General features: G+C 49.8%; 2 protein-coding genes across 2 annotated transcripts; both read right to left on the reverse strand.

Moving 5' to 3' along the window:
- Positions 1 to 257: 257 nt before the first annotated feature.
- LOC125535048 (uncharacterized) lies at positions 258 to 4,112 on the reverse strand. The gene is made up of 2 exons (XM_048698109.2): positions 4,049 to 4,112; positions 258 to 2,528 (listed from the first exon to the last, which is right to left on the reverse strand). The coding sequence occupies exons 1-2, from the start codon at positions 4,102 to 4,104 to the stop codon at positions 431 to 433; spliced, it is 2,154 nt and encodes a 717-aa protein (XP_048554066.2). The 5' UTR covers positions 4,105 to 4,112; the 3' UTR covers positions 258 to 430.
- Positions 4,113 to 4,738: 626 nt separating this feature from the next.
- Positions 4,739 to 5,194, reverse strand: LOC147982858 (uncharacterized). Its single transcript, XM_087540569.1, has one exon. It carries the CDS (start codon positions 5,192 to 5,194, stop codon positions 4,739 to 4,741), a length of 456 nt encoding a protein of 151 aa, XP_087396695.1.
- Positions 5,195 to 13,741: the final 8,547 nt, after the last annotated feature.

Below are 13,741 nucleotides of genomic sequence, written 5' to 3' on the forward strand. Positions count from 1 at the left end.
TGTCTGGCTCAAACGACGTTCATCGAGATCGTTGTGCGTGCGTGTCCTAGTCCCTACTCCAAGCTCTACTGTCCTTTTCTTTTCTTTTTTGTGTTTGTTCTCGGGTGCTCACTCCGGTTTTCCTAATTAACCAGGCAATGTTAGGTTTTTTGGATCCAGTTTTCCTTATAAACTAGATCATCTCTTTTCTTACTAAAATGCAAATGCAGGAACCCCTACCATCGTATGAGGTTTTTTGAAAAAAATAGATAGAATACAAAGGCACGGATCCCAACAGTTAAAATGAATGGCGAGATAGCACGCATCAGGGGTCGCCGTGTGCAAGACGTCCTAACTCCTATACAGTACATAATATATAGCCTGTGAGCTATTTGATTAAGAGGAAACCCTTTTTTTGTCCAGGGACACATTACATTCTTACAACTATTTGTTACACGGGTGCGCGCTGGGTGCCCTTCCTTTCATCGCCGTCCTCCGGTGGTTTAGGCTCGACTAGTTGGTGGAGGTGCTCGATGAGAAGCCAGAGGACGGTTGTGAACTCACCTCCACTGCTAAGCTTCTTGGCATGGGACTCCCTGCTACACCTGTTTGCCGCGTGGACCAGGAAATCCATCCACACGAAGAGGAGCACCTGCAATGAGTTGGACTCACGGTCTACGTTCTCGTCGTTACTGGCCAGTTCTTTGGCTACGTCGATTGCGTAACTGAGACGGGGGGTTTCAGGGCCGGCTTTTGGTTTCTTTTCTTGTACCATGTCGGCGAGCTTCTTTCTCCGTTGGAGACTAGAGCGGGAATTGGGCCCATCACGAAGGCGGAACATGTCGCGCCAGCTGGGGGCTGGGTGCGTTTGGCCTTCTTGGCCCCATATTTTGACTAGATTCTCACAGGTCCGCCGGTACAATCTGCTCTGGGCAAGGCCTGGTAACATGTAGGGACGTTCCACCAGGAGGAACATCATGTAGTTGGACAACACCCTCACCGACTCATACATTGCCATGGTTTCCATCCCAGTGTGCTTGTGGTCGAGGAGGTAGAGGTCGGTGGCGATGTGCCAGATAATGATGCCCTCTTGGAACTCAACGCCTAGCAGGTTGCCTGTGAGCTTTTTGTACAGCTTCCTACATTTCAACTGGATTGCATACTCACCCCATTTTTTCCTGACAATGCCTTGGGTGCTCACTTGGCCCTCCCTGACTAATTTATGAATGTAGTGCCTCAATTCCTCCTTCAGGTACTCTGAAATCCTGGCGGTCTGTGAGTGATGCTCCCTGTTCCACCACTCCTCGAATCCCAGCATCATGGCAAATCTACCGGGCAGAGGACTGTTCCTTTTGCTGGGACGGCTGCACAAATGCAACATGTTATATTGCCCCACAGTACCTGACCACCTCCTTGCCGGCCTCAAGCACCCACTAACTCTCATGACCTTTATGAGCCGGTGAAGAGATACTATCCAACGGCGAAGCCGATCCCATCTCCCCCTGCAGAGAAATGCATGTTTCAGGAAATTCCATCTTGTGGCACACAGGAAGGGGAGTGTCCAACTAGACCCAAGTGCACTCAGCAGGGATCTTATCTCCAGGAGTAACGCACCACCCAGTAAGATGTAGGTGATAGCAACATCTACTCTGCTGTTACCATCTTTGCCACTGAACTGGAAGAACAACAGCGCTGCTGCAGCAGCGGCTGGTGAGGCAATACAGACACAGTAACCAAATGAGGTGTGCACCACGCCTGCCTTTGTGTACAGGATGTCGTAGAGCAGTGACAGCTCCAACTCCATCACCACATACCACTGTTCATGTGTGAGGTGGTGAAGAACTTTGATTTCAGGGTTGGCCGGGTCCCTGTCCTCTGACGATTCAACTATTGCGCGCTTGCAGAACTGAAACAGGGAATGAGCATGCCGCATGAGGAATTCTTCTTCATCGACACTACCCTTGCATCCACCTTGTGGGAGCTCATACTCAAGGTAAAGAAGGTCACATCTGGAAGGTGGTTTCTTCTTGAGGGAGCCCCGGATGATGTCCATGTTGCCGCACCTGAGCGCCCATGTCCTCTCGCCATATTTGACAACACCGACGACGAACATCAAGATGGCGGCGAGAAGGAGCATGTCTTGAGTGCCGATGTAATGCTTGTAGAGGACGTAGGAAGCTCCCAGCACCTGCAAACCGAGATTAAGTAGGTGTCGCAGCCACAACATGTTGTCTTCGAGCGAGTAGGCGGTGATGTTGTCCGGGCCGCCAAGGTGCAGCAAGAGAAACGGCGCCCAGAACGCAACCAGGCGATGCTCGCGGGGTGTGGCACCGTCGAATGAGAGGTGGCCGAGAGCATATATCGCGGTGGCGTCGGCGAGCTGGTACGCCAGCCAGAGCATGAACCTGAACGTACGCCAGGATGTGCCACGCCGCCGGATCCCCGCTAACAGGACGAGGGCAACCTGCAGAGTCAGGCTCGTCAGCACCAGGCTCTGGACCGCCCACGCATTCCAGAAGTCTATAGGCCCTCCAGCCATTGCTCTCGTCCTGCATGCTTAAAAATATAGAAATTATCTAGAAATTCCCACAATAATCAGAAAGATCCGACCTTTAATTTAACTAGTTGAATGATCACAAACGATGGTTTAGTTGCTACTATGTTATAAATTTTGCGATACAAAAATGACCTCTCCAATAAGATCAAATAGGATGTAAGTTCGTTCTCAGTATTATCATCCAAACACTGTTACAAATCATGGTGTGCAATGGTCTTTCGAACTTTAAACTAACTAAGAAAAATAGCAGGAAGTAGTACAACCACTAGGTAAGCAAATTATTTGTCGATATGGAAGAGGATAAATAAATGGTCATAGAGCCGTATTTCATCCTTTCTTGGGTTCCAATGTCAGAACACAAGTTTCAAAAGAACATATACAAACTGCAAATTAGAAGTACGACTGATTCCAAAAGTGTTGAGCAGTTTAAGATGGATTGAGCAGTTTCAAAAAAAATATTTATATAAATAACCCATGCCTTAACATTAATTGGACAATTTTTTTATCACATCATATTCGTTTATATCTTTGCGAGGATTTTATAAAACATTTACAGATAAGTAAAACTATATTTTTATCAACAATTCATATCCTAATATTGATTGTACAAATTATTTATTGTTTATTGCACACAAAAAAAGTGACCTAAGGAAGGCTCGAACCCAACACCAACCTGGTAAACCTACACGCGCTAGCCAATATATACATTCCAGCCCCTACCGCCAAGGAATATGGCGATAGGGTATTTTCAACCTCAAACGGCCGTGACGGCGCAATCAAATCCTACCGCCATAGCCCTCGGTGGTAGGCTGTGTTACCCTACCGCGAAGGACGATGGCGGTAGGAAAAGGGTCAGATGACGAAAAAAATTCAGATCGTGATCAGATCGCGCTAAAGTTTACAAAAAAGGTCAAAACAGTGCGTCAAGTGCCAAGTCAAGACCAATGCAGAGCTAGGCAACAAGGAGTACCAAAGAATCAAGAAATTAAGAACACTGAAAATAGTGAGGATTCACATGTGAACGTGCGCGCTGGATGCGTCTGTCAAGCCAACTAATCATTTGTTTAGCTTGTCAATACTAAATTACGAAGGAAAAGACGAATTAGGTGGATAAATACAGTCTCAAGCATGTGCCTCCATTATTTCTCATGAGTTTTTTTTTATGGTTGAGACCATGCAGTGCACAGGCTGCATTCAATCAACCAACAATACTATACTCCCAGAGCATGTGATGCCCTAGGAGGTTGTTAACAGCCTGCTCAGTCCAAGCCACGGCAAGAAGGCAACGAGGGTGAATCCTGGAGCAGGAGCAACTAACAGGGAATTGAGGATTGATTCCTGTTGAGAGGCCCTGAACACGTGAAGAAAATCGGTGGGAACTAATGAATTTACTAGTGTTTTTACTACTAGTACTAAAATGTATGCTCGTTAGACAGGCCAAAATAACTGGCATAGACAATCGATATCGAAATGCACATATACAAGTGCAGTGAAATGTGACAGTGGAAAAACCTGTAACAGCAGCACCAGAGTTGCTCTACCGAAGTCCAAGCAGGAAGTAGCAGCATAGAGAGATGGCGGCACTTAGGGCAGTGCTTGGCTGGAACTTAAATACCAGAATTCGAAAGTGGAACAGTATGTACCCTTTTTTTCTTTATTACATAAAAAAGAAGAAGCAAGCAATGCGCATAGAAGAAAACAACTACTTTTGAGCCTCCAACCATACTTAATTAAAAGTAATGTCACAGTGGCTTAATTAATTAAGACATGCACCAGCCACTCATTATTGCTACCTACTTCCTCCGTTTCAAAATAGATGACTCAACTTTATACTAACTTTAGTACAAAGTTAGTACGAAATTGAGTCATCTATTTTGGAATGGAGGGAGTACTCAGTAGCGAAGATAGGTCCAACAGCACTTGGTTAAGAAGTATAGCAAGAGCACACCTTGGTTTGCATCGGAGTATATGTCTCATGGGAAATATAATCTCATCTGTATAAACCATTCCGATTTCCCTCCAAAGAGAAACAACTGTAGTGTATTATTTTGACGTGAACAGCAGGAGCTCTGCTTTTGCATTAAAGAAGAATAGAGGTTTTACACGGTTCGGACAAATCCGGACCAAGAGTCCGGTCTTTCGTCAGAGAGTATTGGCAGGAGAGAGAGAAAGAAAAAGAATAAGAGAAGACGCCATGGGTTTTTATGTGTCCCCAGCGCCCGCCTCTTTGTTGGCCTCGTAGAAAATCTTGACATCTTCTCTTATCAGTCCAGCAAGTGCAGTCAGCGTCATCTCCTTCTGCTCAAATACCCTACAGTTTCTTTCTTTCCACAGGTTCCACACTATGTAAGCAGCAAGTGTGATTGCATCTCTGTTTTTGTCCTTGGTTCCATCGCATGTGCATAGCCGAGACCACCACTCTCCAATGGATGTTGCCGAGGAGGCCAGCATGCCCATCCTGTCATCAGCTTGTTGGAACTGGAGCCAAACCTCTTTCGCAAAGCAGCAGGCCAGGGCGATGTGTTCGGCCGTCTCCTTTTCTTGATCACAAAAGCAACATAGGTCATTGTGCGGCAATCCCCTCGCTTGCAGACGATCCGCCGTCCAATTTCTGTTTTGCAGCAACAACCATAAGTAGAATTTAACTTTTCCTTCCATCTTGCCCCTCCACACTTGGGCCAGCCCAGGCTTGTTGATCCTTGCAACAAAGTGGGCATCATAAGCAGAGACGGCAGAGTATTTTCGATTAGCGGTCAGGTTCTAGAGGATCTTGTCTTTGCTGTCCGTGAGCTGGATCAACTGAAGTTCCTCCCAGAGTCGAACGAATTGATTGAGCTGCCCATCTGTTGTCATTCTCTGTAACCCAAGCATCCATCTTCCATTGTTGAGCGCCTCTCTAACCGACATCTTCTTGAATCTGGCCAGTTGGTATAGCTCAGGATACATAAGACATGGGGCCTCCCTGTTTAACCATCGGTCCCTCCAGAACGCCGCAATGTTGCCGTTTCCAAGCCGAATCGACGTGCAGCTCGTAAACAGCTGCTTATCCATCTCATCGCAAGGCGTCGTCGATCCCTTCCATGGCCTATCCTCATCTTCCCATCGAAACCATTCCCACCTTAGACGGAGAGCACGGATGAAGCAGTCAATGTTTTTGACCCCTAGTCCACCACATCTTATCGGGGAGCAAACTTGCTTCCAGTTGACAAGGCTTTTCCCTCCAATGTTTGCATCTGCAGCCTCCCAAAGAAAGTTTCTTCTCAACTTATCCACCTTCTTAATAAACCACTTATCCGGGGCAAAGGCTATCAAGAAGTAAGCTGTCGTTGCCGTGACCACCGAATTGATGTACACTAATCTTCCTTTCCTATTAAGCATTCTGCCTTTTCTCAAAGAAATTTTTCCGGCCATTTTATCAATCAGCGGTTGAATCTCAACTCTCTTTGGTTTTCGAATCCCAAGGGGCAATCCCAAGTATTGGCAGGGAAGAGAGCCTTGCACAATCCCAGCATCAATCAACAACTGTTGCAAAGCCCTGTCCTGGAAAGCAACAGGGTACGCCACTGATTTTGCCATGTTTGTTTTGAGTCCAGAGGCATTCCCAAACATTTCCAGAATGGCATGGACAGCAGTAATCTCTTCTCGCGCCGGGTTGATGAAGAGCGCAGCATCATCGGCATAGAAACTCGCCCGGAATCTGGCAACTCGCGTTCGCAAAGGCTTCAAAATATTTTTCTCGGTGGCCATATCAAGCAGTCTCTGCAGCGGTTCCATAGCAATGATAAACAACAGGGGGGACAGTGGGTCTCCCTGCCTCAAGCCACGCATGTGGGTAAAAGGTGAGCCGGGCGTTCCATTCAACAGAATTCTGGAGGAGGAGGATGCCAAGATCAGAGCAATCATGTCCCTCCATCTTTGCCCAAATCCCATGGCCTCCATGACTTCAAATAGATATCCCCATGACACGGAATCGAAAGCCTTGGCAATATCGAGCTTTAGGAAGACCAGAGGGGATTTCGCCAAGTGAGCCGCTTTGATCACATTCTTGACGTATAGAAAATTGTCTTGGATGGACCGTCCTTGAATGAAGGCACTCTGATTATGCGTGATCAGGTTGTGGATTTCTGGAGCCAGCCGGGAAGCGAGCATCTTGCTGACCAGCTTCGGAACGCTGTGCATTAGGCTTATTGGCCTAAAATCTCCTGGATCCTGCGCGTCGGCACGCTTAGGAATCAAAACAACATTCGCAGTATTAAGCAGATCCCAATTCCTTCCGCGCAGATTGTGAACACAGTTAACAGCGGCCAGGAGATCCGTTTTTATGATCGTCCAACATCACTTGAAGAAAGCCTCAGTGAATCCATCAGCCCCCGGTGCTTTCTCACCATGCATTTCTTTGATCGCCGCTAAAAGCTCAGTCTCCGTGAACGCCCCGTCCAGGTGCTCTAGTTGTCCTCGCGGCATCCCCAACTCCTCCCAATTCAGTGTTGCAGATCGCACAGAAGGCGTACCCATCAGATTTTTGAACCGATCTCTGAGGATGTCAGCCTTCCCAACATGATCGGAAACCGGCCCATCTCTTCCCAGTAGGACCGGAATGTGATTCTTCCACTGGCGGCCGCTCGCTCTTAGGTGGAAAAATCGGGTACTTGCGTCCCCCTCTTTTATCTCAGTAATTCTGGATTTTTGCCGCCACCTTGCCCTGTCAACCGCCGCAATACCCAACAGCTTAGCTTTGAGCAGACCTCTCAGGTGTCTCTCCTCATCGGAAAGAGCACTCTCCTCTTGCGCCAGATCAAGTTGGAAGATGACCTCGTTAGCTAACCCGGACATGAATACGACCCATCTCCTCTTGTGCTTGTTCCAAATTCTGAGAGCCTTTGCTGTCCTTGACATTTTGGTGTGCAGTACCCTGATTGGGTCTCTGGACTTGACCTCTTTTGTCCATGCCTGGGCCACAATGTCCTCAAAGTCTGGGCAATTTAGCCAATGGTTCTCAAAACGGAATATGAGGGGTTGCATCCATTCGTTTGAGCACAAGCGGGCAATGGTCGGATATATTTGTTGATGCAGGAGACAGTTGATAGTGGGGAAACGCCGCTTCCCACTCGCCAGACACCATGACCCGGTCGATCTTGGTGAGGGTTACATTCTCGCGCTCGCTGGACCAAGTAAATCTTCTCCCAAACAGCGGAAACTCAATCAATTCCAAGTCATCAATGGTTGCTCTAAACCTGCCCATCATCCGCCTGTTGAAGTTGTTGTTGCTTTTGTCACTTGCTTGGGTGATCATACTGAAGTCTCCCATCATCATCCATTGCGGCAGCATATGATGCTTGATACTCTTCAGCTCGTCAATGAATCGAACCTTGTCCGCCTCCAATTGTGGCCCATAAACGCCCGTAATCGACCAGCAAACTCCATCAACCCTTCTCCTAATTGTCCCAGAGATCGAGAATTCACCGGCCGCTAGGGGCTCTGCCACAATCTCGTAGTCGTCGGAGCAAGCAATGAGAATACCCCCCCCTCGAGCCAACAGCCGGTAGTGAGATGAAGTTATCGGCGAAGCGCGGCCCCAGTGTGTCCACCACAATGCTTCGAGCCATGTCACTGATCTTCGTCTCTTGAAGACAAACAACACTGCACTTAAGCTCAGCAGCAAAAATCTGAATCGCCCTCCTCTTCGTTGGGTTGTTTAAGCCCCTCACATTCCAATTCAAGAAAGAACAATCCATAAAACAAACTGGGCCAACTCGGTTACAGAACAAGCAATCCAACGCACAGAGTACAATCGATGACTAGTCATCCCAAAGGAAACAGATCTTTGACTCCAACACCCCTCCCAACACCTAACAGCCAAGCACATTAGCAGCTCTAACATAGGGAACTAACCAGGGCACGCGATGAGCAGAACACTGACAGACAACATTCAGGTACAGACAACCGGCCCTGACTTGCACGCCCCTTTCTGGCCGCTAGAAGCGTCGAGCAGGGCTTCAACCGCGGCGATAAATTTCCCAGGCAGTGGTTTCTTGTACATCTCCCTGTACCTCTGGAGCTCAGCCTTCGACGCTGTCGCCTGCGGCGCGTCCCCCGCCCAGATGTCACTCTTCTTCAGCAGCACCATCTGGACCTTGTCCATAGTAGACCACCCCGCGGTTGGTTTAGCCGCCAGCCGGCCGCTACTTCTCTTGGAGGGCTTCACTACCGGCCGCCCTTCCAGCTCGCAAGCGGCCGCTGGAGTTGCCAGCAGGGCCGCCGCCGGGGGGGATGGGGGAGCAGCTTATGAGGAACGAGAGAAGTGGATCTGCCGGTCCGTCCCCTGGCTTGCCCCGCACCACATCCTGGGTCGCATCAGGTTGACCGCCCAAGGCCAAGGCCCCGGGCTGTGGTGGGCCTCGCTCCTCCCCACGCCCACGGTCTATCGCCCCCTCGAAAAGGGCCAGGCCCTCTCCATCCGGGCTCGTGCGCGGCGAGTGCGGCCCAAATATCTCCACCTCTGCAGTCGCCGCAATCCCATCTTGCCGAGCGGGTGCCGGCACATGCGTGGGGGCCCCCACGCGCTCCGCCCTCTGGTCCATCGGTGGCAGATCGGCAATGCCAATGGGCACACTTGCATGCAAATGGCTATGCACGTCGCCCGCTTCCCCGATGCTCGTCCTCCCTCCTTCCTCTTCTTGCCCTGTCTCTCCATTATGTTGCTGCCCCAGCTCATGCAGCCGGCTCGGCGCAGCTGCGCACAGGGAGGTCAGACTTTCACGGGCAGGGCTATCCTCGTCTGCCACCATCTCCTCCTGTTACCCGCTCCCTTCTCTTCCTGGTCTGCGTTTTCCGCATCGCCATGCCGCTGATCAAAGAGCATGGGGGCGTCAACAGACCTGAAGAATGGGTCCACCCCTGGCAAGCCCACGTCCACCGCAGCCGTATCAATGAGCGGCGGGTCACCTCCCGCTGGACGGCCGGAATGCCTCCGACCACCGCCGTCATGGCCAGCCCCCCGACTTCTTCCCTCCTGGTGCTGTCGATCTGCCCCAGCATGCCTCAAGCCCGCGCTAGCTTGAAGAAAGCCTTCCCTAGAGTCGTATGTCCTCCTTCGCCCGCCACCACCATCGCCGCCCGCGTCAGGGAACCTCAAGCGAGAGCGAGCCGGTTGCCGCGGGGGTGGCGGCAGGAAATCTCCATCCTCGTAGCTAAGGAACCATCGGTATCCCCATCTGCCCGGCCACTCCGGCACCGTCCCGTCGTCCAACGGCAGCCCGCTGATCCCGCTGTCGATACTCATCCCGCTGTCCGGGCTAGAGGCCGGCGGACAGGAGAAGTCCACCATGTGATCGAGGTGGATGAGAACAGGGTGGCCTAGCATGCCAACCTTTCCCCACCTTGGCGCTGCTTCTTCCATGATATTGAGCTCCGGGTAGTGCGCGCCGGGTGACCCCGCCTCCCGTGGCTCCTCCAGCTGCAGGATCCCCCTTGTCTCCAGCTTCTCCACTGAGTCCATCCACACCCAGAGGCGCAGGCATCCGGTCTCCTCTTCACTCCGCACCTCGTCATCAATCCCGTCGATGAGCATAGAGGGATCAAACAGCGGCGTCACGGAGTCCACGTCCCACGCATGCTCCGGCACACCCTCCAGACAGAATCACACCTTGTAAAGCAGCTTTGCCGGGGAGGCACGCCGGAATCGCGACCACGGCGCCACCATGAATGTGACACGCCCGAGCACCAGCGATCCCCGGCCGCCAACCACCTTGTCCCGGACTGCCGCATCATCAAAGACAAGCAAGAGCTCTCCCAAGGCCCTCAGCGAGACCTTGACCGCCGCCTCGCTGATGCGGAACCGCGGAGCGAGCGCCCTCTTGACGTCGACGAGCTCAAACGGGAGTGGAGAGCCGACCACCACAGCGACCACGGCGCACCTTGAAAGCCTCCTCTCCGCCTCCGCCAGGGCCGCCGTCCGGCGCGCAGTACCGACGACCAGGCCACGCCTAGCCTCAGGGTCAGCCGCCGGTGCCTCCATCGCAGCTTGGACCGCAGATCTCGGTGGAGGGGGGGGGCGGTGGCGGCGGTGGCAGAACAACCCTCGGCTCCGCTCCTTCCTCGCCTCCACGCACTGGATTCCGCGCACCACACCACTTCGCTCTGTGCCCGACCTCACCACAGATCAAGCACCTCGCCCGATTTCTACACTCTGCGATTCTGTGGTCCGGCTCAAGACACTTGAAACACTTCCCCCAAGCTTTTTTCAGCAGGAGCGCCTTGAGGTGGGTCTGCTTTGTCTTGCGGCGCGGAGGAGGGCGCTGATAATAAGGCGGCCGCCTACCCCTCCCCACCATCTTCCATCCATCCCCATCAATGCGGCCATCAATGGGCGAGGCGGAGGCCGCAGCAGCAGGCACGCGGGTTGGGGCTACAATGATGGAGCGCAGCCTTTCACCCGCCGTGCTACAATGATTGCACAGCCGGGCATGCCGGCAATGAATGCGAAGCCGGCCCCCCTGGTGCGAGCAGGGCCTCCAAGTAGGAGGCAGAAGCAGGCGGGGCATCGAGGGGAGCGGGCACCGGAGCCATCCGAGGGCTGCGCCGCCGAGGAGGCGACACCGCGGGGGAGGAAGGGGGAGGGGGCCAAGAGTCTAGTTAGCGCTACCGTAGTGTATTATAGTATCTCCAGAATCTCATACCTCTAGTTTCAGAGTTTTCACCACCAAATACTCAGAATTCACACCAGCAAAAACCAATAAAAATTAGGAATCTGCCATCAGAAATTAATTCTCAATGAAGAACCTTGCCCTTCTCCAGTTTTTTTTTTCTCAATCCAGTTCCTGTTGGCCATTTCTGCTTCCAACAGAAGGGCCCAACCAACACTAAGTATGCGTGCCTTTCAAAAAAAACACTACGTATGCATGGAAATATAATTATCCACTCTGGGGCGGCTATGGTTTGGATATAATTAGTAATCATGATTGTCATTAGGCCTTGTCATAAACATTTGTTTGTTATTGAGACCATGCGATGCAAGTACCAACCAACAATACCATAAGTCTAATATTTGAGGTCCTATCCAATCAGCTAATACTTCAATTCTAGATCATAAAATGCATGCCGTAAGAGGTGGATGGCACTACAAAGTGGAGTGTAGCAGGTATGCCTAGTGCAGAGCTTTCCTTTGTTTGTTTTTTCTCTCGAAAGAATATCACAAAAAAAGGTGTACATGTGCATGCCTGCCTGGATGGATACCACGAAAAAGTACTGACAAGTTGCTAGGCTGAAACTACCAATGTGCTGAGTTAAACTTGCAGACTAGAGACCACATTTGCATTTCCAAGTTTCAATTAGATTAAAGGAAGTGCTACATACACAGCAAGATCCCGGGTAAGCTTCGCGGAATGAGTACTTTTTTGTGTGAAAATACATTTTCTTTTATCCATTTTTGATGACAAGTATTTCCGGACGGAGGGAGTACCTCCCAACTCTGAAGAAAGTGATCGCCTGCACCGCAGAGTACTATGACACTGCTACATAGCATTATTACAGAGCAAGTGATCAAGTACATAGTACAGAGTCAAGTCGACATACATGCAATTTTTATTTTCACGCCACAGGAGCTAGCCAACTGGCTAGCTGTCCACTTTCAACAAGTAGCCAAAGAATCAAGAAATTAAGAACAGTGATAGTGGTGAGGAATCACATGTGAAGGTACGTGCTGGATGTGTCCATCAGGCCAACTCATCATTTGCTAGCTTGTCCGTACTAAATTAGGAATGAAAAGACAAATTAGGTGGATAAATACAGTCTCAAGCATGTGCCTACATGTGATTCCTCATGTGGGTTTTCTTTTATTGTTGAGGCCATGCGGTGTACAAGCTGCATTCAATCAACCAACAATATTAATACTGTACCGGGCTGGGCCGGGCCATGCCAGGGAGGCGGCGAGGGTGAATCCCCCTCTGTGGCCTTGGAGCAGGAGGGTGGCTGCAATGGGAAATCGGGGGTTGATTCCAGGAGAGAGGGGCTCAACATTGGGTTCCATGAAGAAGATCAGGAGCAGAAACTAATGGGTTTACCACAATGTTTTTACTATACTAATATAAAACATATGCATGAAGAAGATCATGATTGTCATAAGGCCTTGTCATAAACATTTGTTGTTACTGAGACCATGCGATGCAAGTACGAACCAAAAATATTGTAAGTCTAATCTTTAAGGTTCTATCCAATCAGCTAATACTTCAATTCTAGATCATAAAATGCATGCCGTACGAGGTGGATGGCACTACAAAGTGGAGTGTAGCAGGTATGCCTAGTGCAGAGCTTTCCTTTGTTAGGTTCTTTTTCTCTCGAAAGAATAACAAAAAAAAAAAGTTGTGCATGTGCATGCCTGCCTGGATGGATGCCACGAAAAAGTATTGACAAGTTGCTAGGCTGTTACTACCAATTTGCTCGGTTAAACTTGCAGACTAGAGACCACATTTGTATTTCCAAGTTTCAATTAGATTAAAGGAAGTGCTACATACACAGCAAGATCCCGGGTAAGCTTCCCGGAATGATTACTTTTTTGTGTGAAAATACATAAACTGAAACCAGTTCAGATTCAAATACCCAAAACATGATTGCCATGAGCATTTGCTATTATTGAGACCATGCAAGGACCAACCAACAATATTATATATGTGTGTAATATTTAAGGTTGTATCCAATCAACCAATGCTTTATTAGATCATGTGGCACCTGCTTTATGAGGAGGTGGATGGCACTACAAACTTGAGTAGCAGCCGTGGCAAGTGCAGAGCTTTTGTCAGGATCTGAACCTGAAAAACCTGATGAAATCAACAGTTAACTCCAAAGAATGAAAGCTGCAGCTCGCTCTGTTACAGCGCCGACTAGGTGACTACTTGCTGTTTCGTGTCGCGAGGCAGTCTCACTAGGAATGTGGATCCTACATCTGACGGCTAACGGCTCTAAACATTAACTTTCCAACAATAGCTTTGTTGCACTAAAGCCATGGTTTGGGAGCAGCACTGGGCATCTATCCTTGTATTCGTTTACATCCTGGCCGCCCCTTGTCATGGTTGGGCCTCAACTTTGCTCTGTAATCTAATCAATCTCAGTAAAACCACTCCCAAACATATATATTTTATCTGTGTTATTGTATGAATCCTGCAACTAGGCTCTCAAATTCAGTTGCGAAAATACAGAAACCGGAACCAG

The sequence above is a fragment of the Triticum urartu genome, chromosome 2A, assembly GCF_056163025.1.
Source record: "Triticum urartu cultivar PI428250 chromosome 2A, HENAU_Tu73, whole genome shotgun sequence".
NCBI classification, from domain to species: Eukaryota; Viridiplantae; Streptophyta; class Magnoliopsida; order Poales; family Poaceae; genus Triticum; species Triticum urartu.